Here is a 27,131-nt window from a genome sequence, read left to right as displayed (position 1 = left end):
GTGTGCCATCGTGCATTGTCATGAAGGATGATAGGATCAGTGCCACAACATTGTTGTGCGCTCCGACTGCGTGTCACTTCAGTCTTGATCCATGCATGTTGTTCGTGTTTTCTAAACATACTGTTAGGGTGCTTGAACTGGCCTTCTTCACTCTCAGACAGTACACACAGCAACTGACACAGACATAGCCATCGTCATTCACTGCACTACATCAGCTGACCGTCTGCTATCATCTATAGACAGCAGGCGTGCCATGTTACCCTTGTTGCGACAGTGTTGCCACTATTTTTATCCAACCTGTGTAGATAAGTCAGTAAAGCATTAAGTCCATAATATGGGAAGTAAGGGGACTCAAGCTTCTCAAAAGATAATGCTGTTACCCGCAGCAGACAGGGTGCCCCAAACCAAATTATTTTAAGAAAGTTGAGTCCCCCTGCCTCCAATATTCAAGGCTTACTGTTTTACTGACGTATCTACACCTGAGGATGTGATCTGACATTACGAAACCGGTCATTTTCCTGTAAATACTGTTTCATGTACAGCTGGAATCAGTTTATTTGTCAACTAAGGATTATTTCAGCTGCGGTTGCTCACAACATAAAATTGTTCGCTTTGAAGTCTGAGGATATTTCGCCTGTGTGATGTACTGTACCTTCCATACAACGTGAAACAGTTTTATCGTGGCTGGCTCTCCCAAGATTCTCAGTAATTCTGAGAGTACGTCGTCCGTACTGTCATATAATGGGCGTTCAAAAAGAAACGAACCAGAGGCATAATTACAGAAACCAGTACCTATATATTAGAAGTATTGACCCTGGCTGTTGAGACACTTGTCCCACTGTGACACAAGGCGGTGAATGGCTGTCTCATAAAATTCCCGGGGCTGCGATGTTAACCATTTCCGCACGTACAGCTATCTGGATGTCGTCGTCCGAGATGAATCGTTTGCCCCTCAGAGCCTTTTTAAGGGGACCAAAAATAGCGTAATCATAGGGAGAGAGGTCCCGAATGCATGGAGGGTGGCCAAGAACCTCTCATTTGAATTTGTGCAGGAGTGCCGCGACTGTTTTGACTGTATGAGGCTTTGCATTGTCATGGAGCAGAATGATCCCAAGGGTGAGACTGCGAGCTCGTATTGATTTGATCGCTTGGCGAATGATAGTTAAGCTTTGCGACTAACGCAGGGCATTCACTGTTGTCCCGTACTGCAGGAGGGGAATCGGAAGCGGACCATCTTGTTCAAAGAAGAACGTCAGCATAGGGGTAAACGATTCACCTCGGAAGACGACGTCCAACTGTACGTGCGGAACTGGTTAACATCGCGGCCCCGGGAATTTTATGAGACAGCTATTCACCGCCTTGTGTCACAGTGGGACAAGTGTCTCAACAACCAGGGTCAATACTTCTAACATACAGGTACTAGTTTCTGTAATTGTAATTATGCCTCCGGCTCGTTCCTTTTTGAGCTCCCCTTATATATTGCATCTCGTCTTCTTAATTCGTCTTCTCTTTCCCTAATACTGGCTTCCCGTTTCTTTCCATTGTATAACCCTTTCATGTATTGCTTCCAACTTTCCCTTCTTTTTTTAGCAATGGCTTGCCATTTGAGGTCTTGATATTCATACAGCTGCTTCTCTTTTTCTCGAAGGTCTCTTTAATTTTCCTATAGGTGACGTCTAAATCTGTTCTAGCTACGCAGACATCTACTCCCTTGTCTTTGAGCTCTAGTGAGTCCTCTTTAGTCAGTTTGCACGTCCTGTCTGTGTTATATTTCGAACTATTTTCCTTTCCCCTGTTTCATAGTTTTACACAGTTTTACGGTCGACATTTTCACTGCTTGTAGATAGTTTCAGTGCAGTACAACAGATGCAAAGATATACGGGGTAAGTAGTCAAGAGAACTACAGTTACTCTGTAACGAGCGCTGGAGAACAAGAATCTGATGCACCAAAATACGAAAGCAGGTCAATAGAGACTGACATTGTTTTTTGCCGTACCTGCTGTAATAGTTTCCTATCTGTGCAATGAAAGTTGAAAAGAGCGGGCTTTTATGTATAGTATCCATACGCGGGAGCACTCTCGTATTGGTAGGTTGGTAATAATGCTCTGTTTCGTAGACGCTCTTTGCATTTCGCATACCAAATAATTAAGGTGGCGCGAGAGGCGCAATAAAGTTCCGTGTTCGTTTGAACCTTAGAGCCACTGAAACTTACGAAAAGCTGCAGCAAGCGCACAGTAAAGATGCACTACATAGTGCCACAGTGTTTAAGTGGTTCAAGAACTTCAAAGAAGGCCAACTTGTCTGTATTAAGGAAGGTGGGTGCCTGGTGTTTCGACTTCTGCTGTGCGTGAAGTCAACATCAACACAGCTGCTGTGATTGCCCGTGAGGATTGATAGATAGCATTATGCTACCTTAGTCAAGGGTTGAGAATTTCAAGTGACAGTGTTTTTGCGATTGAGCACGATCATCTCCACATGACAACCTGCTGGTTGTCACGTATGTTGACTCCCGAACTAAAGCCTGTGAGAATGAAGAGAAGCCGTGAGGTATTGCGTCTCTTAGCTGACGGAGGGGATGCGTTTCTGGAATCGATTATCACCAGTGGTAAGCCATGCAGGCGTCAATGTGACCCTGAAGGAAAACGAGCGGTCACAGTGCGAAAATCGCCGAGTTTTCCAACATCAAAAAAGGCGGGAGTTATTCCATATCGAGGGAAAGTGTTGGTGATCATATTTTCTATCATGGAGTGATTTATCAGTACGCAGTTCCCTTTCACACTGCTGTTACAGCAGTATACTAAACGTCAGTATTGGCTAATCTGAGGAAAACTTTATAAGGAAACGCTTAGAACTTGTATTGTATTCTATGTTAACCTGGGGCCTAGAAACGACGGAGAGGCTCCGTTCCCGCCGCAGCCGCAGTGGTCCACAACCCCACGACGACTACGCAGTCCACTCCAACCCTCCGCCGCCCCACACTGAACCCAGGGTTATTGTGCGGTTCGGCCGCCGGTGGACCCCACCCCCCAGGTAACGTCTCACACCAGAAGATTGTAACCCCCATGTTTGCGTGGTAGAGTAACGGTAGTGTACGCGTACGTGGAGAACTTACTTGCGCAGCAATCGCCGACATAGTGTAACTCAGGCGGAATAAGGGGAAGCAGCCTGCATTCGCCGAGGCAGATGGAAAACCGCGCAAAAACCATCCACAGAATGGCCGGTTGACCGGACCTCGACACAAATCCGCCGGGCGGATTCGTGCCGGGGATCAGGCGCTCCTTCACGCCCGGAAAGCCGTCGTTAGACCGCACGGCCAACCGATCGGGCTAACGCTTAGAACTTAATCGGATTGCGACGACTTCATCATGACAGTGCGTAGCTAACGTCGCAAATCAAGTCATGCAGTTTCTGGCTCAGTTCAACGTTAGTTGTGAATTGCATCCGCCTTATAGCCCAGACCTTGCACCCAGTGACCTTTTTCATTCTTTTTTTGTTACCATCTTTAAAGGCAAAGCTTCCCGGCATTCGATAGAGAACTCTGAAGCAGTGCCCAAGAAAAGTGAGGCGATTCTCAAGGAACTGACAAAGAGTGGACTACGTCATGTGTTCGAGGACTGGGGAGTAAAGTGCGTCCAAGTATGAGCGGAGTGCTTTGAAATAGATCGTGTAAACATTGCGTTGATCCGCCCTCGCACTCATAAGATATGCCTGGTGTAACCTCGGAAATTTTGTCGATAGTTTCGGTGCATCCTAAATTTGTGGTTGATAAATCCACTATCAGCTAGCACTGGCAGTTCGTACGCCCGGTCCGCAGCAACGGAGCCCTCCAGTGCTTAGGGCTCGGTAGCTGGCTGGACAGTAAGTGGCGAGTTGGGGGCAGTGCGGTGCATTACTTTGCGGTGGCAGAGCGCGTCGCGCAGTTGTGGAGGGCGCCATTCTTCTGGTGGAGTGCGGTGGCAGTGACAGCTAGCGGCGGAGCGCGCGCCCTCACCAGCACGGATGACGTCGACCCCGCTGGGGTACCAGCGCTCGCCCTGCCGGAGCAGCAGCAGCACCGTGTTGTTGGGTAGCGTGCGGAAGTACTCGCCGTCCTCCACCTGCGTCCCGTCTGCTTCAAGCACGAGGCGTACCGGCTCACCTACCGGCAGGCCGAGCTTCTCCCTTCCTGGGGACAATACCGCAACCTGTTACGCCGCACCAGCGCCCTCCCACATCACACTTGCTATCTATCGCAGGCACAGGACGACTGCACAGTCGTCGCTGAAACCAAGTAAAAGTAAACTACGTACATGCATGCATAAAGACATAGAGTGTCTAAAAAGTTCCGTAAATTATTCATCATTTGGTTCTGGAGCTCTTGCAGCAGACATGTTCGTAGGAAAAATTACTGGATTTCAAACCTGCCTGTTATGCAAAAAACTGTTGAGTATATAATCCAAAAATGTTTCAGTACTTTTACGTAATTGTCAGTGAGTACTCCTTTTTCAGTTTTGCAAAATGTAAACATGTAATTAAAAAATATTATACCGAAATTAGGCCTAAAAACAGTTTTCGTCTGTTGTTATTACCTCAGTTTTTTCTGCTTTGGTGGGTTGTATTGTTGTTATTGTGGTCTTCAGTCCAGAGACTGATTTGATACAGTTCTCCACGCTACTCTATCCTGTGCAAGCTTCTTCATCTCCCAGTACCTACCGCAACCTACGTCCTTCTGAATCTGTTTAGTGTATTCATCTCTTGGTCTTCCTCTATGATTTTTACCCTCCACGCTTCCCTCCAATACTAAATTGGTGATCCCTTGATGCCTCAGAACATGTCCTACCAACCGATCCCTTCTTCTAGTCAAGTTGTGCCACAAAGTCCTCTTCTCCCCAATTCTATTAAATACCTCCTCATTAGTTATGTGATCTACCCATCTAATCTTCAGCATTCTTCTGTAGAACCACTTTTCGAAAGCTTCTATTCTCTTCTTGTCCAAACTATTTATCGTCCACGTTTCACTTCCATACATGGCTACACTCGATACAAATACTTTCAAAAACGACTTCGTGACACTTAAATCTATACTCGATGTTAACAAATTTCTCTTCTTCAGAAACGCTTTCCTTGCGATTTGCCAGCCTACATTTTATATCCTCTCTACTTCTACCATCATCATTTATTTTGCTCCCCAAATAGCAAAACTCATTTACTACTTTAAGTGTCTCATTTCCTAATCTGATTCCCTCAGCATCACCCGATTTAATTCGACTACATTCCATTATCCTCGTTGCTTTCGTTGATGTTCATCTTATATTCTCCTTTCAAAGCACTGTCCATCCTGTTCAGCTGCTCTTCCAGGTCCTTTGCTGTCTCTGACAGAATTACAATGTCTTCGGCAAACCTCAAAGTTTTTAATTCTTCTCCATGGATTTTAATTCCTTGGGTTATATTATACATTACTATACAGGTTGTTAGGGGTATAGGTACGGATATTGTGATCATTGGTACATTAAAATGTACCCCTTTTTTTAGTTTCTAACAGTCTTCCCGCAAACACATCACATAATTTACTACCGGATGCTTTCTGGACGGTCGTAGCTGCGCCGTGAACAGGACTAAGCCTTTCAGTACAGACTATCCGTTTAGCGTCCACGCGTCCGCACTTCTATATCTGATATGCTGCCCAGGGGAAAAATAAATATTAATCGCTTACTCGTGACATGCGTAATTGGAGGTACTAAACAACCTGACTACATACTACTCGCAAAATCTGTAATTATTATTTTGCAAATGGAGTAAATACTGATGTAATGTTGTTTAGGACAATGTCCTCGGTTATCAAATACACCCTGTATAGTGGTAGATTGTTATCTGATATTAACTGATGTTACTGACAGGTATGAGAACGAGCGAACATGAACACGGCCTGGACACAAAGCACAAAAATAAACATCGTTTTCTTGCAAAGTGAAAAAGTGTTACTTGCGACTGAGAGAAGTGCTGTGCTAGTGTGTGCATTTCAACAATTGCTGAAAATGCAGATGAGATACTAAATGTACATAATCGAGAAATATAGCCACGAGTTATTTTCACAAACAAAATTACATTTGAATACAAAGTTACTTGTTAAATTGAAAACCAAACTTTCAGTAACATCATTTAATAGCAGACGAGAAGCTACCAATGTACAATAATGTACAGACGGCTGTGCATGACCCACCAACGCAGAAAAAATTAAAGTAATGACAACAACAGACAAAAATATTTTAGGTCCAATTTTGCCAGAATAATTATTACTTAAACATGTTTACGAATAAAGAGTACCCTCTGACAATATCACAAAGGTGCTGGAACATGTCTGGGTTTCTAGAAAAAAACAATTTTTTGTATAACAAACAGGTGGACCTAAAATTCAGTAATTAAGTTCTATAAATGGTATCATAAAACAGAGAAAACAGCAGATGAAAACAAATCACCGTAACTAATTTTCTGATGTCTGGGTTTGCAGTAGAGCTAACGTTACCAGTTTTCTTCCACGATTTATTGACGACTCCTCTTTACCAGATGTCGAGCGCAGATTTTGTTTGTTCTCTGTTTGGACACCAGCCAGTCTGGCTACTGCTCTCGTGGCAGGCTCTTTCCTTATATGTAGCAAGAAGATAGGCTTACGCAATGAAGATAGAACCTGCAAAATACTTTGAACTTCAGGTAATGATGATGGAGGTTGTCAGCGATCAAGCACTCTTCTCTCCAAAGTAGACCACAAAGGCTCATACATAATATGAGATCTGGAGACTGTGGTGGCCAGGGTAGATGGGACAGTTAGTTCTCGTGCTCCACAAACCAGTCCTGGACAATGCGAGTTGTGTGTACAGCGGCTGTCATCTCGGAACATAGCATCAGCATTGGACAAGAAACGTTGTACGATGGGATGAACCTCATCAGCCAAAAGAGACCTTGCAGAGTGGCCATGAGGCCAACAGAATACCAAGATGTAGGTGCGAAATTCATCACAGAACCACTGTGTTTCACTCTTGGGACGTAAACTCGACCAGAAGTTGGAAACGTCCTGAAAGAAGATTCTTCCGACCAAATGGCGTGCTGGCATTGTTCCCCAGTACAGGTTTTATGGCTTCGGGACCATGCTTTTCTGCTACGGGCATTTGCATCACTGATGAGAGGTTTTGGAATTCCAGCACGCCCTGCTTATGGAGTTCCCTTCGGGTCTTTTTGGTGCTGACACGTGTGCGACATTCAGTTCTGCAACTCCTTCGCAGCTGCAGTCCCCTTATCTTTCGTCAAAATCCTCTTCAGTGACCGTCTGTCACGATCACTCAACACAAAATTTCTTCCGCGTTGTGACTTGGATGACGCTTCCCCGATTTCCCTGTGTGCGTTAATAATTTTAGATACGGTGTCTCTTGAAACACCAAACACTTCCGCTACATTTATTAGGGAGGCACACACTTAACTCCGACGTAATGCACATACAACTACACAGGACACTGTTCTGACCTCGACTGATAGTTGCAACGTATTGTGGACGTTGCACAGGATCAGTACGCGATCAAATAAATCAGCGCAACCTGTATTTATGATCAAGCAAGCATTTGTAGCGGTGTTTCCATATTTTTTGTGCAACGGCTGTATACGCTACCTCCTAGCGCTTAGGGAAACCATTTCAGATGCGTGTACATACTCACGTTCTAGAAAAATGGAAATGAGCGTTTGGCGTCCAATGACCACAGCAGTTGAGTCCCATAGTGCTCAGGGCGTCATTGGCCGGAAGGCCCCTTACGGGGCAGGTTCGGCCGCCTTGGTGCAGGTCTTGTTACATTCGACGCCACATTGGGCGACCTGCGAGCCAGATGGGGATGAAACGATCATGAAGACAACACCCAGTCCCTGAGCGGAGAAAATTTCCGACCCAACCGGGAATCGAACCCGGGCCAATGTAACGGCAATCCGTCATGGTGACCACTCAGCTATCGGGGCGGACCTCATGTTCAAGAGAACAGCTATTAACGAAAGGCTTGATACGCAAACGGAGACTAAAATGAGAGTCTCGCTTGGCGGTATTTACACAGCAGTATCCGATTCCGATCGCCTTTTCAGTTTTGGCTCATTTTTCGGATAAATTATTGATGCCAACATTAATAACAGTTACATCACTGTATTCTTCTTTTTAAGAGCTATAGGACGTTGTTAAAAAGTGTGTCAACCATATAAAACAAGCACAGTTATATTTAGATTATTACAGGAGTCAAGAGGATTACACATACAAAAAATTACAAGCCTCTCTGCATACTGCAATTTGCTGAAGTTCTCGTTTCCAAATTTTAATGGTTCATGAAATAAAATGGATGTTACGTCCAAGACATACAAATAAGATACAGACATCAGTATTTAGAGGATCTGTCGAAATACTTAACTCACGTTACAAGGACTTAATTGGTCGCAGCTTGTGACGCGGGAAACGTCAATAAGTGCACGCAGTTCGTTGAGGTAGTTGACACAAATTGTTCGTGAAGGCGAAATACCAGCTTGCTTTGGAAATCTGTTCGCTGCGTGGCCTATCTGCATGCGCGAATTCATTCGATGCGACAATACGGAGAAGACGATTTGTCTACTTATTCCGACACGCCCTGGCGCAACTGATCCACGGCGCGTATTACGAATCGAAACTTATAGGGAGATGCTCTACGCGCTGATGCGTGTCATTCTTTTTGTAGTCATCGTGCAGTCGTCTTCTGAAAGCCCCTAGGTATTTAGTCATGTCTTCTTGAAACTCGAGCAACGAAATTTTTTAAAATGGAATTATACCTTTTTGCTGACAGAATAGCATATGTCAATGAGTTCAGTGATATAACTCTTTTGAAGATTTGAAAGGAATTACGTATAAAAAATACAATGAGTATAAGGATTGTGGTACTGCTGTTGCGGCCGTTGAACGATCAGCCACCCCGAAGTATACGCCACACTCCAAGGGAACTTGCACCGCCGGGGCAACATATTACGTGATATTTCCGTAACTCTCGGCAGAAACCTGTTTCGTGGAGACAAGAGATTTCGTCATTCGTGTGCTGCTCTTCGGAGAAATTAACTGAAATACAGTCTACGTAGGCCTAGATCAGGTTTATTTTGAGGAATAAAGCAATTCATTAACAGTGTGTTGTTCGGGGTAAAAAATTCACATAGTCGAATCGTTAGTAACTGTACAAGCCATTTCACGAGTACAGTGCTATTTACTAATGAACAATTAGTCGACACGCTCTTAATATATGGGAAACGTCATTTACTAATGAACAATTAATCGACACGTTTTTAATGTATGGGAAATGTCACCAAACTGCACCAACAGCAGCAGAACTGCATGCAGAGCGGTTCGCAGTATGAGGTAATGGGCGAGTTGTGGCGCCCTGAAAATATTCTTAAGTTCGGAGTTGGCGTGGCCGGATGGGCCGCTCGGCAAGCCGGAGCTCGTCAGCAACCGCGTGGTGCCGAATGTTAGCCGGCGCAAGAAGGGTAGCCCCAGGGCGTGGTCCAGGCCGATCGCGTGACTGGGAATTCCACGTTGACGCTGTGTCCAGGACTGTGCTTTGTGTCGACGAAGGAGATTTGTATGCCGGGAGTGCCAAAGATGGCGGACTCTGTGAAACCATGATGGCAGACATTTCACAGTTCGTGTAGAAATCAATAATAGCCAGAGGAATCATGATACCTTAAAAAGAAACATGTACATTACCATTATTTGCACGGCGATTCTGATGGTGTAATCAGATTTTCAATATCTTTATTAGCTTCAAGTTTAGTATCTGACTGTAAATTATAGAAGTAACACCCAGCAACGAATTTCCTAAATGTAAACGGTTCACCCGATTTTGTCGATCGACATGTCTTTAGAAAGCTATTAGTGTAAACCTAAATTGGTATGAATTATTGGCATGTAACTTGAATATTACATGAGTTACTGGAGGTCAAAGTGGCCGATTACTATTGATCGCGTCAGGTCATAAGTACTCCACAGTTACACGAGAAAACGGTAACAGCATGCTTATACATATATTTATTCGTCTATGTCTTTGTTTATATCCGATATATACTATTCATGAAGAAATTGGTCAAATATTTACTGTGTTTTAGAAGCAAAAAGACATTAGGTACTGGCCTACTTTCGTTTCTATTCCTTTGATATATATTTATTTAATCTGTTTATGTATTTAATAATGTGTGTTAGACCGTGTTTATGGTCCAGCCGTGGGAATATTGATTGAATTTCAAGTTATTTAAATGTAAATCCAGTATTTCGTATGTGTTTCAATATGTTTGTGAGTGTGCGTTGGCTTGGAGACATGACGCGAGCGATCTAGCCAATTACAGCGCTCGTTACTACGGTAGGCGACTACTGAAGTCAATGGAGAGACTGTATCTAAGTGGGGGAGGAGCATTGGGTCGCACAAGATGTGGGAGTGCTAGACGGGAAAGCGCGATGGACGGTCGCAGGAAATACTTGGAGAGTGTTGAGCAGTTTGCGCATGGTCGCGGGAGATAGAAATATTTCGTAGTGCCGACATGTGCACTTGTGAGATTTCCGTGGCTTCTGCAATGAAGACGTAGTATGCATTTAGAAATAATTACGTGAAGTAGTAATCTATTGTTTCCATGTTATTCAACTTATATTTTATTTGATTGCTGGACCATCGACACCAGTAAGTGTTTTGCAGTAATAAATGGCATTCTTAAAGGTACTTCTCCTATCATACTCATCATTTAAAGTCGTTAAAATAGAATCTGCATATTTTATTTAATTGGAATCTTTCATTTATGAATTTCAATGTTACATTCCAAATTGGCAATTGCCGAGTGATAGGAACTTTCGACTATTCGACTCATGTGTATACTTATTTGTATACTGTAGACTCTGAAGTATTTGGCTTGTAATGCGACAACTACGTATCCCAGGCCCCTAGGCAACGAAACTAGCCAAAACCTTTAATATTTCAACTCTGAGGGTACGTAGTTGAGGGCCACCATTATTTTTTTTGAAAGCCCGCACCAGGTAGACGCTGTCCCACTCGTCCCATATACGTTAATACTATGAAAAGCTCTGCGAAACTGGAAGTTTTGCCCCAAGAAAATGTATACGAGGGAAGACTTACTAACGATGCTCTAAAAGCAGACGCTCTTGTAGCTGATGGAATAAGTTCGCATGTCATTTCTCGTTAAGTACAATGAGTAAGGTTGGTACCAACAAGAAAACAGTTCTACATATTCTTCGTAGACATTATCAGCGCCTGTACCACATTTCTCTACATGGAGAGCTACAGGTGTTGGATAAAAATATGGGATCACCACGATAAATACATTCTTCAACATAAATGCAGATGGCAGCCACGCCTGCAGGTGGCGCTGTTGTATATGACCACGGTTGGTGCTTGTGCAATGTCCTTAATACGTTGCAAGGGTCAGTCGCGGTCAAAACACAGTTATATGTAGCTGTGAGTGCGTTATGTCGAAGCTGAGTGAATTCTAACGCGGGCAAATTGTTGGTACTCGTGTGGCGGATGCTTCCGTAACCCAAGTGGTTGAAGTGTTTGGTGCTACAAGACGCAGATAACGAAGATTTATACCGCTAAAGGGAAAGTGGAAAAACATCATCTGCTAAGGTAAGACGTGGGCGAAAATGTGTGTCAGTTGATCATGTCGGACGGTTTTTGTAGAGGACTGTGACGAAAAATAAGACTACGACAGTTGCAAAACTCATTGAAGAACTAAATGTCGTACTCTCGAACTCTGTAAGCACCAAAATAACAGTGGGGAAGCTCTATAAGCACAGTGAGCTGCAATTCCAAAAACACTCATCACTGGTGGAAATGCCCGTAATAGGAAAATGTGGTGCCGAAGCCATGAACTGTGGAGCAAAGGAAGAAAATCATTTGGTCGAATGCAACATGTTTCACAATGTTTCCAGTTTCTGGCCTAGTTTACGTTCTATACACACGGTTCCAAGCCTATGATGCCGACTGCTTGCTGCCAAGAGTGTAACATGGCGGGGGTCAGTGATGAATTGCGCACCCATATCGTGGTATTCCATAGATCCTATGTTTATTCTGCGAACTCTCATTACTGCCAAGGTTTATGGGACCGTTTTGGCTGATCACTTCCATCTTACGGTACAATATTTGTTCCACAACGGTGATGCTAAGTTCCGAGACGACAGGGCCCTCTTCATCCACCTCGCATTGTCCTGGACTGGTTTGGTGAGAACACGTATGAATTGTTGCTTCTCTCTTGACTTCCGCAGCTACCAGAGCCCAAAATGGTTGATCCTTTGGGTTCACTTTGGCGAGAACGGCACCTAATCACTATCCACCTTTACTTCTTTTACTATGCGTCTTTACCTCAACTTGCTACTATTTTGCTGGAAGAGTGGAGTGAGATGCCTTTGATAACCATTCAGGATCAGTTACTTATCAGTTCCGAGACGACTGGAAGCGGTTCTGAATTACAATGGTTACGATTTTGGTGTTTCCATATTTTCGTTCTCTTCCTCACCTCTGAACATGGCAGTGACTTCGAACATTATTTGCAATACTGTAAATGGGTTCTCTAACAAAAAAGGGAAAAATAAGGCCACAATCACAAGTCAGGGGAATGTAAATTTGAAAAACGTGCACTACTGGTCAATGGAGAAACTACAATGGCTTCGTTAGGCTTTCAACCGACATTGGATTCTGAATGTGTAGTGTGGCTTAACCGGACAGCATGTGATCAGAGCTACCTTGAACGAGGTAAAATACACAGACCTTTTGATAAATACTTTACCCTTCTCATTAGAAAATATGCCCTTGTTTACTTGTCAAGGGATGTGGTTCCAGAGCGATGGATGTCCCAGCTACTATTCTTCAGCAACAAGAGGTCAATTGACCCCCCGTATTTCCGAACCAGTGGGAAGGAAGACGCTGTTCTATTCAGGAGTATCCAGCAAGATCGACCGATTTGTCATCTTTAGATTTCCTCCTCTAGGGTCGTGTAAAGTAAGCGGTCTACAAGAAGGTTTCAACGACTGTGGAGAGCAGGAGAGAGCGAATTATAGCTGCGTGTGAAGTGATTGCTCCAGACATATTGACAGCAGTCAGTTCATTGGTGATGCAGCGCAAAATTTGAGCAAATCCTTTAATAAATTCACCAACGGATATGTGACATAATGATTTTTTTGTCTACAATCTTTGGGTCCATTTATTCCACGCGATTTTTATGGGTGTGCAAATGAAACAGCATACGTAAAACAGATTGAAGTAATAATGTGATTTTCATTTAAGACAGAAATTGTATCCTGCAAATTCTAATAATACTATCACTAATAAATATTGCTTTGTGAGCATGTTAATTGTTTCGTCTAAAGGCCAGCTGAATGACTTTCCAGCGATATGTTTTCTTTGGTGCAAAAGATGTTTAAATTTTTATGAACTCTGACACACAACTATGACATTATGTCTTATACCAGAGGCTGTAAAGAGTGCAGTAAACTTTTGGGTGGCGGGACATTCAACAGCATCCTTCCGTCTTACATCATAATCGGGGGTGCTGTGTATAGAGGTAGACGAAGTTATACGGATGAAAGAAATATTCCAAAGTTTCCCTCTGTGTTGTCTTGTGCTCTGCAGTCAATTTAGGCACCACAAATCGATAAACACTGTAGTTTACGCTTACCAAAAAATTTGTAAATGCATTAGCACAGTCTATGCGAGTCTCTTTGTCCTCTATTGTATTTCTCGGCGACAGTTACCGTTTTAGAGCCAGCGTATGTTGTACTCTGCAGATGTTGTTTGCCATTGAACTTATAACTACTGACTCAAAATTTGAGAATCAAAAAGAGTTTTCTTTCCATTGACAAAGCATTTAAACCGATTCCAAAATAGTTTTCTTCTAACTGGCCACGTTTCGTAAAGTAGCATTATCGTCCCTTATAGGACAAGAGGCTTCGCACTGACCATGCTCTATTCGCCACAACTGAGGAATCCGTTTCATGTTAGAGTGTTCGACGTTTCACTCGAGGCAATGTGTGTCATTTAGAAACTAGCCCATTTACTGAATTTTTAAATGTACCATGTGCATACAAACACAAACATTCTTATTACCATTATCACATAATTACATTTAGCACTCAAGTAACTGTTAGCGTCCACAATCAAGCATTATAACGCAAACGTGTAAGAGGTTTCCTAACAATAATACTGCAAATGCATGCGTTGAGAAAATCATGCAACATATATGTACAGAGAAAGACAGTGTCAAGAAGTCGTCGAGGAATTATTTCTTCAACAGCTCAGTTTTATGAAAATCATTGTGCGTTCTCTTCACTATGTGAGGTCACTTAGAGGAAAACATATGCACTTAACCCTTTCAGACCTGAATTTTTTTCTGGAGGAAGGAAATTTTTTGTGCTAATTTTTAATGATTTTAGATGCAAGATTTACACAAAAATATGTTCTCGTTTTCAAAACATACTTTGTACACTTGTCTTCATTTTATGTTCAAAAGTAACTGATTACAAAATATTCTCAATAGTAATAAACAGTAAAACGGTCATTCAATAATTACCATGGAATATAACAACAACAGTATTCAATGAGACACATCCGTGTATTCTGGTGGTCACGAACTGCTGCGCACTGCTGCAGTGAGTTGCTGACACTTCCATAGTAATGCTCAACAGAAGGCAGCATTTGCTCGTGATGAAAATGTTGAAACTTCACAAATGTGTACCTCAGATTTCCATTGGGAAAAATACTTCCGTTGCAGCTAGGACATAGTTAGTGTGCACAATTGTAGCCAAAGGGTCTGAAAGTGTTAAGCTAAGAGTCATCATATTCATCGTATTTACTTGGACATTCAGTTTATGTGACAAGATTACTACTATAGGCTTCGTCTTAGATATAACCGGCTATCCTTCAAAACTACAGTATTTCTAAAACGAAATATAATGCTGGGTATTAGCTACCACAAACAATATAAGTGTGAATGAAACTACACTCCTGGAAATGGAAAAAAGAACACATTGACACCGGTGTGTCACACCCACCATACTTGCTCCGGACACTGCGAGACGACTGTACAAGCAATGATCACACGCACGGCACAGCGGACACACCAGGAACCGCGGTGTGGCCGTCGAATGGCGCTAGCTGCGCAGCATTTGTGCACCGCCGCCGTCAGTGTCAGCCAGTTTGCCGTGGCATACGGAGCTCCATCGCAGTCTTTAACACTGGTAGCATGCCGCGACAGCGTGGACGTGAACCGTATGTGCAGTTGACGGACTTTGAGCGAGGGCGTATAGTGGGCATGCGGGAGGCCGGGTGGACGTACCGCCGAATTGCTTAACACGTGGGGCGTGAGGTCTCCACAGTACATCGATGTTGTCGCCAGTGGTCGGCGGAAGGTGCACGTGCCCGTCGACCTGGGACCGGAACGCAGCGACGCACGGATGTACGCCAAGACCGTAGGATCCTACGCAGTGCCGTAGGGGACCGCACCGCCACTTCCCAGCAAATTAGGGACACTGTTGCTCCTGGGGTATCGGCGAGGACCATTCGCAACCGTCTCCGTGAAGCTGGGCTACGGTCCCGCACACCGTTAGGCCGTCTTCCGCTCACGCCCCAACATCGTGCAGCCCACCTCCAGTGGTGTCGCGACAGGCGTGAATGGAGGGACGAATGGAGACGTGTCGTCTTCAGCGATGAGAGTCGCTTCTGCCTTGGTGCCAATGATGGTCGTATGCGTGTTTGGCGCCGTGCAGGTGAGCGCCACAATCAGGACTGCATACGACCGAGCCACACAGGGCCAACACCCGGCATCAAGGTGTGGGGAGCGATCTCCTACACTGGCCGTACACCTCTGGTGATCGTCGAGGGGACACTGAATAGTGCACGGTACATCCAAACCGTCATCGAACCCATCGTTCTACCATTCCCAGACCGGCAATGGAACTTGCTGTTCCAACAGGACAATGCACGTCCGCATGTATCCCGTGCCACCCAACGTGCTCTAGAAGGTGTAAGTCAACTACCCTGGCCAGCAAGATCTCCGTATCTGTCCCCCATTGAGCATGTTTGGGACTGGATGAAGCGTCGTCTCACGCGGTCTGCACGTCCAGCACGAACGCTGGTCCAACTGAGGCGCCAGGTGGAAATGGCATGGCAAGCCGTTCCACAGGACTACATCCAGCATCTCTACGATCGTCTCCATGGGAGAATAGCAGCCTGCATTGCTGCGAAAGGTGGATATACACTGTACTAGTGCCGACATTGTGCATGCTCTGTTGCCTGTGTCTATGTGCCTGTGGTTCTGTCAGTGTGATCATGTGATGTATCTGACCCCAGGAATGTGTCAATAAAGTTTCCCCTTCCTGGGACAATGAATTCACGGTGTTCTTATTTCAATTTCCAGGCGTGTAAATGTAATCATAGGACTTTTAATAGCTATATTAAAAAAACATAGTAATAGCAGTGTACAGGAGACTTGAGGAAACAACAGGACCAGTAATAATAACAACAATAATAATAGTAATAATAATAATACAAGTTTTTCAGATACATGCTGACCACACAGTTTCAACCCACTTATCAGTCGAATATTAGTCAAACAGCATTGTTGCGGACAGAAACGATATGGAAAGTTACTCTCTTCACTGGCGTAAATGTCCAGCTTACCAGAAACGGAAAAACACATAGAGTGAAAAAATTTAGGAATTAGAGAAGGGTGATATTACAAACAAAGAATCTGTGAAAGCTTGTCAGTTCTGGAATGTTCTCAGTCATTATATTTGACAATAGAATCGTTCACAGAGGACTTCCAGAAAAGTCTCTCTGCAACTGCACTCAAGGCGAGTATTAAAGTGTTCATCTCGTAGCCTGTCAGATCGCCCGCAAAACGTTTGCTTGCAAAGCAGCTGTACAATACGGTAATAGCACTCCTTCCAATGGACTTCAGTAATGCCTCTGTAATTTTCATTAACAAAGTCTCTATCTCGTGTCAAACAACATATTAGTCTGTACCTGTCAGAGTAATTATGCATGTCTTTTCCGAAACATAATTTTACTGTATATTCTAGCATACAGTAAACTCTATGCTGTAACTCACGCAATTAAAGAATAATAAGTATATTATAATAACGGTCAGAAGAACGCAAGAACCAATACAGTTCAGTGTTATGGGAAGGCAGCAAGGCAAAAACAGCCATACCAACTAATAAGCTTAAACACACACTTGAGTGGTCAAAATCGAGTAAGTACATAATAATAACATAAGCATTGATTTGAACTGTGTGCTGGTCTAATAGTGGAAATTAATAGACTAGAAGGAACAGGTGAAATACGAACATATAAAAATAAAAGGGAGAGCATCAAACTGGAAAATGGGAAGAAAATGTTTGGAAGAGAAAGACATAAATGTAAGGAAGAGGTGGGATATGAAATAAGAAAATTAATGAATGGAAAAGCTATGATTTCTTTCGTTGCTGCACTGCGAGAAATGCCCCTTTCGGAAACATTGTGGTGAAGTTAGTAAGTTTACTAATTTGCAGAGCGTGCTAGAATACAGGTTCACTAGCGGGAGGGTAGTTCCAGAGGCTTGCAGTACTAATGGTGAATGAGTTAGGAAACATTTTTGTTTTATGACAGTTATGATGATATGATTGGCATTTGATGCGTGATACAAGGCACTGTATCTTCCAGTGTTAGTAAATTGTCTGTGTGCGCCTCTCCTCTAAGGTGTGTCCGAAGAAATAAAAAGACCAGCGCGAGACAAACTGCGTGAACGCAAGTGTCATAAACGTTTGAAATGTTTACGGCTGCTGAGAACTCGAGCAAAAACTACATCGATTAATTCCCAAAACTGTACTTGTTTCAATAAGGTCCTAGGCCGACGTGGAACAATGATGAATGCATTGGGTTCTTCTTTGTCCACAAGGCAAAGCGAATCCAGCGATGCTCCCTCAGACAAGCCCATGCCAGATTCCTTTCATTATTGTCCAGTCGTAGCTTATAGTCAGTCTAATGGCCTCGAGTTCATTCCGTATCAGTTAAACTTACGCAACTTTCTTTTCGTTTAAATTAGTCACCCACAAGATGAGATCCTATCTGCAACTGAACTGCGATGCTATCGTGTGACCAAACCAACATATGATAATCATCGTCATTGTGAATCACGGCCCAGAAAATGGAAAATTAGTCTCATTATCGCTGAATTTCAGTTCCGTATCTGTGAGGAAACTAATCTACGACTCGTTTGTATGATTGACTGGCGAAATGCGGTTCAACACAGAAATCTTACTGTTTCGGAAAAAGAAATGGTATGTCTACCGCGCAAGAGGAGGATAGTTTTTGAGCAGTACTCGTGACCTTTATACAACAACAGGCAATGTGCACGGCATTAATATGCTTAAAATCTAACGTGAACAGACTCTAACACTATTAAGTTGGAAATAAAAGTTTGGGTACAAGTCTTTGCCCCTCCCCAGGTACTGTACACAGGTCAAGGTCTCTTTAAAATAACACAGAATTACTAATTGCTTAACACCAGATAAAAACTGTTTATAACAATAACAGAATACATTTCTACAACTAAAAAATTATGCTACAGGCCCTAAGTAATTGCTAACACACAACAACGAGAAGTAATCATCGTCATCGTACTTTTGCGCCGAACTTTTGCATTTGTGTGTGGTTGACATGGAAGCACATAAAAAGGGATACGCAGACACACATATTGACACAAATAGCGAAGGCAGTGGTACTCACCTAAGACAGAAAAGAGGTGTAGTAGCGTCCGTCTGGTACTTCTGCCAGGGGAAAGACTGATAACACAGATCTCAGAGAGTGACGGTTATGTACGGTATTCTCCGGTACCACAGACAGTGGGGACGCAGCCGTCGTCGGGTGCAGTGCTTAGGACTCGGAAGATAAAACCTACGCGAATAAAAAAGGAATCGTCAGAGCTCACTTGTAATCTCGTCTATTTCATAATCTGGACCATACCGAATTCATTCGGCGGATAGGAAGTAGGTAGTCCGCAGATATTAAGTTGGAATCATAAATCAATTAAAAATGCAACTCTATTCTAGGAGTTAAGTCCCAGTGGGGTATGTTGAAAGGGTGTGTAAAGCTAAGTAACATGAATATAGATGTTGTTACGGCACTTGTCCACGACAAGACAATCTGCCGAAACGTCACTTTCACTGGTCTCTAGGCAAGTCGGTCAAATGTCAACGGAGATACACGTTCTCATCTCCTCCCAGGGCACCCCTGAATCTTCACAGAAATAGTCCGATGTATACGATTGCACAGCATAAAAACTTCATCTACTTTGTTCCTAAGTTAGCTGGAAACTCGACAGGATTAAGAAAAATTTTGCCTGCTATTTCAGTGGAGTAAAAAAAAAGATTTCTAAGCTGCACATTTCATATAGTAGCCTACAAATCGAGGATTTCCATCGATATGAAAACGACTCAACAGGTTTCCTCGGTGCCATAGCGAAGGCTTGCAGGGATTTTTTAAAATTTAATACATAAACAAGAAGAGCTCATATGCTGTGGTCTTGCTAATACACTATCTGATCAAAAATATTCGGACACCTTTATATAATGCGCAACTGACCACTAGATGACACGAGAGGCCTCCTCATCCCCCCACCTCCACAATGAAGGGCAAAAAAATCTGGTAAACGTGCCTAATATCGTGTAGGGCACCCGCGAGCACGCAGAAGTGCCGCATCACGACGTGGCATGGTCTCGACTAATGTCTAAACTAGTGCTGGAGGGAACTCACACCATGAGTCCTGCAGGGCTGTCCATAAATCCGTAAGAATACGAGGGGATACAGATCTCTTCTGAACAGTACGTTGCAAGGCATCCCAGATATGTTCAATAATGTACAGTCTCGAAAGTTCGGTGACGGCGTAGTGCTTAAACTCCGAAGAGTGTCCCTGGAGCCACTCTGTAGCAATTTGGACGTGTTGGGTGTCGCATTGTCCTGCTGGAATTGCCCAAGTCCGTCGGAATGCACAATGGACATGAACGATTGCAGGCGATCAGACAGGATGCTTACGTACTTATCACCTGTCAGAGTCGTATCTAGACGTATCAGGGTCCCAGATCACTCCAACTGCATACTCTGCACACCATCACAGCGCCTCCACCAGCTTGAACGGTCCACTGCTGACATGCAGGGTCCATGGATTCATGAGGTTGTCTCCATACTCGTACACGTCCATCCGCTCGATATAATTTGAAACGAGGCACGTCCGACGAGGCAACATGTTTCCAGTCATCGACAGTCTAATGTCGGTGTTGACCGGCCAGGCGAGGCGTAAAGCTTTGTGTCGTGCAGTCATCAAACGTACACGCCTTTCGCCTGCGAAAGACCATATAGATGATATTTCCTTGAATGGTTCGCACGTTGACACTTGTTGATGGCCCAGCATTGAAATCTGCAGCAATCTGCGGAAGGAATACACTTCTGTCACGTTGAAACATTCTCTTCAGTCGTTATTGGTCCCGTTCTTGCAGGATCTTGTTCCGATCGCAGCTACGTCGGAGATCTGATGTTTTACCGGATTCCTGATATTCATGGTACACTCGTGAAATCTCCACTTGATCGCTACCTCGGAGATGCTGTGTTCCGTCGCTCATACGCAAATTGTAACACCACGTTCGGGCTCACATAAATCTTGATAACCTGCCACTGGAGCAGCAGTAACCGATCTAACAACTGCGCCAGACACTTGTCTTACATAGGCGTTGCCGACCGCAGCGCCGTATTCTGCCTGTTTACATATCTCTGTATTTGAATGAGCATGCTTACACCAGTTTCTTTGGCGCTGCAGTATAGGTGGCGGGGAGGACTGCATTGTCAGTTAATAGCAGATTGTGTCGGTCAGCAGAGGTCAGTGACCTCGAAAGTGGAGTAGTTGTTGGATGTCACCTGAGTAAAAAATCGATCATGGACATTTCAACAGTTTCAAAGTTGCGCAAGCCTACTGGCGGTTACGTCACTGATTTGGAAGCGCGAAGGAACATCCACAGCTAAACAATGACTTGGCAGACCTCGTGTACTGACGGACAGATGATGATGATATTCGGTTTGCGGGGTGATCAACTGCGTCGTTATCAGCGCCCTTACAAATTCCCAATCTTTTCATTGTCCAGTCTCGCCACTTTCCCAAATGATGAAAATCCCCGCCCCGGCTGGGAATCGAACCCGGGACCCCGTCATCCAGAAGCATTAACACTAGCCACTTTTTTCCCCCCTCGGAGGGATCAGGTCATGGGCTGGCGGAGACAGGGAGGGCAGGGATCGCAACCCGAGGCCTAGCCTCCATGTCTCCAGCCTCCCTTTTCTGGGAATGTGGACCAAGGCACGAAGGGGATTTATCTGAGGTGCTAAACACAATATGCAGAAACTAAAGGTGCCACTCAAACATCCAAACGTAAAAAAAGACGGTTCCTAACGCCTTCTAGATTTATAGAGTTCACTAGAAAAAGAAAGAAAAAGAGACAGGACCCTGCAACGGCCCTGTTGGCGTGTATCCAAGTCGGCTTCTCGTTAACTTATAAACTATGTATAGTCCCCTGAATACATCAGGCTTGAACATTAGTTACTGAACGGTTAGCTATCTCCTCATTTCACTTCTCATACCCGGAACACCTCAACTAGCCGGAGGGTCCGTGAATAACGAACCCAAGTAATTGGAAAAACATGTTCTATATTTCACGTGTCGCCGCAAGATATCATGTTGCTCTTGCAGTACGTAGCAGAAGTCTATGACGTTCTTGTTATCGGTGCGATACAAATAATACGTCGCCATCATCCCCTTTATCCAGTTAAATGTTTGTCCTGGCGGTGGGAAAGTATACTTTGTTTGGGAACAGTAGATCGTCAGCTTTGATCGCCGTTCGTGCCGTACGCAGTAAAAGAGAGAGAATTTTCCTAGTTAAAAGCCAACAGTGGATTGACGTGCAACAAACCAAACGGTGCTCGTCGGAGTCGACGACCGTGCACTGTGGGAATATTGGCGTGTCGACCAGATCAATAGAGTGCAGTCGTTGACGGTTCTGAAATTTGCAGTTCATCACTACATACCACAATACGCGTACCTATGTAGGGAGAGAGGGAAGATGGATCGCTCTCCTTATTCTCTGCCACTGTATCGCCGGGTACTTCTGTTCGGCCACATTGCGAGCTTGCTGCTGGAGGAAGCTTCAATATATGTCTTTCGTTGTGGGCAGGTTGGTCTCTGGCAAACTGTCCTGAACGTAGCTGTAATCGACGAAGAAGTCCCGCAGGTGTGTGAGCGGTGCCGTGATATGGCCTACAATGACTGGCGGACAGAGTGAATGGGGAGCCATTTCGTTGATCACAGCGCCCCTTAAGGTGACGTGCTCGGTTTTCCAATAGCGTTGCATCGTACTCAGAAAAAGCGCACACGCCCTGTTCTTCACGTTGACGACTCCGATCCCTCCTCCTCTCGGTGCCAGCGTCATGGTATCGTAGCGGATTTTGAAGAGGAGGTCAGCACTTACGAAATGTCCAAAGGACGACTGTAGTCTTGACGCGATCGTGGTGGGCAACGGCAGTATGTGTGCCAAGTGACTAATTTTCGGCGCCAAGTAGACGTTGACATAATGTGCGCTCTGGAACATGTCTATGGCGCTCAGTGCATGTTGACGTACCAAAGCGCGAATCTGTCTCAGTAGCCGTCGATAATTATCCGACGTCGTATGTTTCCATGGAATATCACTCCCAAACACTTGCGCGTGGGGACCTTGGTGATGCGCACTGCTGTCCCTGGTGGCAGCTCTCTGCCCACTTCCATACATCGGGTCTTTCGTAGGTTGATGACACTACCCGCTACCGCTCCATACTGCTGGAGCCATTCCAGCTCCGCCTGGATTCCGTCTTCTGGCTTGACCAAAAGAACGACGTCGTTGGCATATGCGCCGCATTGGAAGGATGCGGTCCGTAGTTGGACACCTTAAAGTCGTCTACATCTACATCCATACTCCGCAAGCCACCCGACGGTGTGTGGCGCAGGGTACCTTGAGTCCCTCTATCGGTTCTCCCTTCTATTCCAGTCTCGTATTGTTCGTGGAAAGAAGGATTGTAGGTATGCCTCTGTGTGGGCTGTAATCTCTCTGATTTTATCATCATGGTCTCTTCGCGAGATATACTTTACTGCTTGAAGTTTTGAGAACATATTTTCACCGAGGAGTCAACAAAAGCCCGTACCGAGCTACAGAGCGTCTCTCCTGCAGGGTCTTCCACTGGAGTTTATCTATCATCTTCGTAACGCTTTCGCGATTACTAAATGATCCTGTAACGAAGCGCTCTGCTCTCCGTTCGATCTTCTCTATCTCTTCTATCAACCCTATCTGGTATGGATCGCACACTGCTGAGCAGTATTTAAGCAGGGGGCGAACAAGTGTACTGTAACCTACTTCTTTTGTTTTCGGATTGCATTTCCTTAGGATTCTTCCAATGAATCTCAGTCTGGCATCTGCTTTACCGACGATCAACGTTATATGATCATTCCATTTTAAATCACTACTAATGCTTCCAATTGCTGACCTGCTATATTGTAGCTAAATGATAAGGGATCTTTCTTTCTATGTATTCGCAGCACATTACACTTTTCTACATTGAGATTCAATTGCCATTCCCTGCACCATGGGTCCATTCGCTGCAGATCCTCCTGCATTTCAGTACAATTTTCCATGGTTACAACCTCTCGATATACCACAGCGTCATGCGCAAAAAGCCTCAGTGAACTTCCAATGTCATCCACCAGGTCATTTATGTATATTGTGAATAGGAACGGTCCCACGCCACTCCCCTGCGGCACACCTGAAATCACTCTTACTTCGGAAGACTTTTCTCCATTCAGAATGACATGCTGCGTTCTGTAATCTAGGAACTCTTCAATCCAATCACACAATTGATCTGATAGTCCATATGCTCTTACTTTGTTCATTAGACGACTGTGGGAGCTGTATCGAACGCCTTGCAGAAATCAAGAAACACGGCAGCTACATGGCACCCATGTCTATGGCCCTCTGAGTCTCGTGGACGAATAGCGCGAGCTGGGTTTCACACGATCGTCTTTTTCGAAACCCATGCTGATTCCTACAGACTAGATTTCTAGTCTCCAGAAAAGTCATTATACTCGAACATAATACGTGTTCCAAAATTCTACAACTGATCGCTGTTAGAGATATAGGTCTATAGTTCTGCACATCTGTTCGACGTCCCTTCTTGAAAACGGGGATGACCTGTGCCCTTTTCCAATGCTTTGGAACGCTACGCTCTTCTAGAGACCTACGGTACACCGCTGCAAGAAGGGGGCAAGTTCCTTCGCGTACTCTGTGTAAAATCGAACTGGTATCCCATCAGGTCCAGCGGCCTTTCCTCTTTTGAGCTATTTTAATTGTTTCTCTACCCCTCTGTCGTCTATTTTGTCATCTGTGCGACAATCTAGAGAAGGAACTACAATGCAATCTTCCTCTGTGAAACAGCTTTGGAAAAAGACATTTAGTATTTCGGCCTTTAGTCTGTCATCACATGTTTCAGTACCATTTTGGTCATAGAGTGTCTGGACATTTTGTTTTGATCCACCTGCCGCTTTGACATAAGGGTTTTTCTGCCAAGCCGTCGTCGGAGGCCGCGTAGTGCAGGTTCAAGAGCGACGGCAAATAAGGTGGCCGTAAGGGGGCAAACTTGCCGCAGTGAGCGCTGGATGGTGAAATGTTCGGAGCTAACACCGTTCACCAAAACTCTCGAGTTTGTTCCATTAATCAATCTCATGATTATGTCCACAAACTGGAGGGGGATTCCCATCCGTTCCATGACGCCTCGGAGGAACACATGGTCTACTCGGTCGAAAGCGTGATCGAAATCCACTGCCACGAGGGCTCTTCGTAATCGACATGCCGACATCAGTGCTATGACATCCCTGTATGCCCCTAGCTCTTCCCACCTAGACACGTTTGATCTAAATGTATTTTGTCCTTTACCGCCGCTTGAAGGCGAGCACGGAGGGTACGTGCAAAGATTTTGTAGTCTCCATTCAATAATGTCAAAGGCCGGTAGTCTTGTGGTCTACGACCACCACTTGGTTTTGGAACGGGTATCATGATACCCTCTGTGAACTCGGTTGGGACACATATGGTAGGTGTTTAGAGTTCATTGTGCATCTGTACCCACGTTGGTCCCGTCAGAGGAGCAAAGGTGCGGTAGAACTCATGAGGAAGCCCATCCGGTCCAGGGGATTTGTTTAACGCACCACACTTTAGGGCAGCGTCCAGATCATCTACTGTGATTTCAGCCCTAAGGCCGCCCACTTCAGTGCCCGTCTGCTGGCATTTCGCGAAGCACGTCTGTCAGTCTTGCTCTGTCCAGCTGGTCCTCCGCGTAGCAACTGCAGTAGTGGTGAGCTAAAGCACGTGCAATATCCTTCTGTAAAGTGGCCCGTGATCCATCGGCCATTTTGACAACCCGCACAAGTGTACGTCGGCGCTGCCTTCTTTCTCTCAGTATGTAGTGGAATGACGGCCGTTCGTTGCGTAATCGGTCGAGCATCCTCGCACGAATTTTAACTCCTTCCATCTTCACTGCCGTTAGACGCAACAGTTGTGCTTTGATACGTTGGGTAGCCTGCTGACGATCGGGAGACGGTGGTTGTTTCACCAGCTCACGTAGGGCTGTGAAATAAAATCCGGAGTGTGACTTATCTTGGCCATATCGTGTGAACGTTTTGCGTAAAGCCAGTTTGACGCAGCAGAGCCACCATTTAAGCGTTGAATCGTACGAACATTGACGCCGTTGGCATTGTCGCCATGTGTCTTCAACCTCCAGTAAACAGTTTTGATCCTGCAGGCGGGTTACGTTGAGCTTCCATGAGCCCCTACTGCGCCATGTCTTCTGTCGTGGCAGAGCGATGGTGCAGATGTAAGCCTGGTGGTCTGTAAAGACCGTAGGCCAAACCTAGGCGTGAATCGTCGCCTTGCGTAGCCCACGTGACACATACATCCTGTCGAGTCGGCTAGCTGAGTGACTTGTAACGTACGTATATCCGCGGCTGTCGCCGTGCGTCATTTCCAACGTGTCAGTGCAAGATCCCCGGACCAGCGTCTGTAATGCCGGGCAAGGAAGGAAGTGTGGTCGTTGGTCCTCGAGCCGCAGAACGCAGTTGAAGTCGCCGCCGACAACATAGTTCTCCTGTATCGCCTGGCCACCAAGAGCTGTTGCAGGACAATTGATTCACGAATCCAGTTATATGGCTCCTTCCGTGTATAGCGATTTTACGACTATGACGAGTGGGGCCTGAAGATGGCATCAATGTAATGCCGAAACTGGTACCACATACAAGTTCATAAAATAAAATAAACTTCTAAAAATCATACGGCTGTTGGTAAATTATTGCATCAAGAAGTTCATCCAGCCGTCGTCCCACGATCCATAATGGATCATCGAAGATTAATTATCCTGACTTCCTCTGTGTAAAAGATTGTGTCTCTTGGTCGAACCAGACCGTGCGTAAACATTCACCAAACGTACATCCGCTACAGTCACGGCAACATCACGGATCGGTGGCAAGTATTCCACACCTTCTGCCACTATTCCTTCTCGTAACAGTATGACTGTGCCACCGCTACCGTCATAACCTGTTAAACGATAGACGTCATAACCGTAAAACTCAACTGGGGCATCGTTCCGAACCTCCTGCAGAAAAACGATGTCGATGTTAGCTGCCCGCAGCATATCTTGCAGCATTTGTATCTTTACTGAGGTGCGAATACCATTGATATTAACTGTGCCAATACGGTAGACGTGTGACATCTTATCGGTTGTGCACTGCTGGGAGTTCACGCATCTACTGATCGGCCGTCGACGGAGGATTCTTCCTGGACCGGGACCACACGACACGGCCTCATTGGCCGCCATGGACAAGTTTCCCTCCCGACTCGTCGGTGGGAGCCAACGACTGAACGTCGTCCTCCTGCATCTCATCAGCTTCTTTCATTTCTTGTGCCCACTCTCCTAATGCACTGGTGAGGACTCTCGCTATTGACGGGCGTTCATCTGCAGGTGGGACCTCAT

At 45.0% G+C, this 27,131-nt stretch overlaps 1 protein-coding gene across 6 annotated transcripts in view; it reads right to left on the bottom strand.

The window, feature by feature from the left end:
- LOC126356008 (uncharacterized) overlaps positions 1-27,131 on the bottom strand; it is a 552,676-nt gene that overhangs the window by 33,010 nt on the left and 492,535 nt on the right. For 3 of the 6 annotated variants that reach the window (XM_050006653.1, XM_050006656.1, XM_050006657.1), the window contains exon 3: positions 3,992-4,161. In XM_050006653.1, the coding sequence (XP_049862610.1) occupies positions 3,992-4,161 (170 nt within the window). Of the gene's footprint in view, positions 1-3,991; positions 4,166-18,872; positions 18,942-27,131 lie in introns of those variants that run through there. The other 3 variants (XM_050006654.1, XM_050006655.1, XM_050006658.1) reach the window with 2 other exon arrangements.

The sequence above is a fragment of the Schistocerca gregaria genome, chromosome 3 (assembly GCF_023897955.1).
Source record: "Schistocerca gregaria isolate iqSchGreg1 chromosome 3, iqSchGreg1.2, whole genome shotgun sequence".
Classification (NCBI taxonomy): Eukaryota; Metazoa; Arthropoda; class Insecta; order Orthoptera; family Acrididae; genus Schistocerca; species Schistocerca gregaria.
This window is presented reverse-complemented; position numbering and strand designations above follow the sequence as displayed.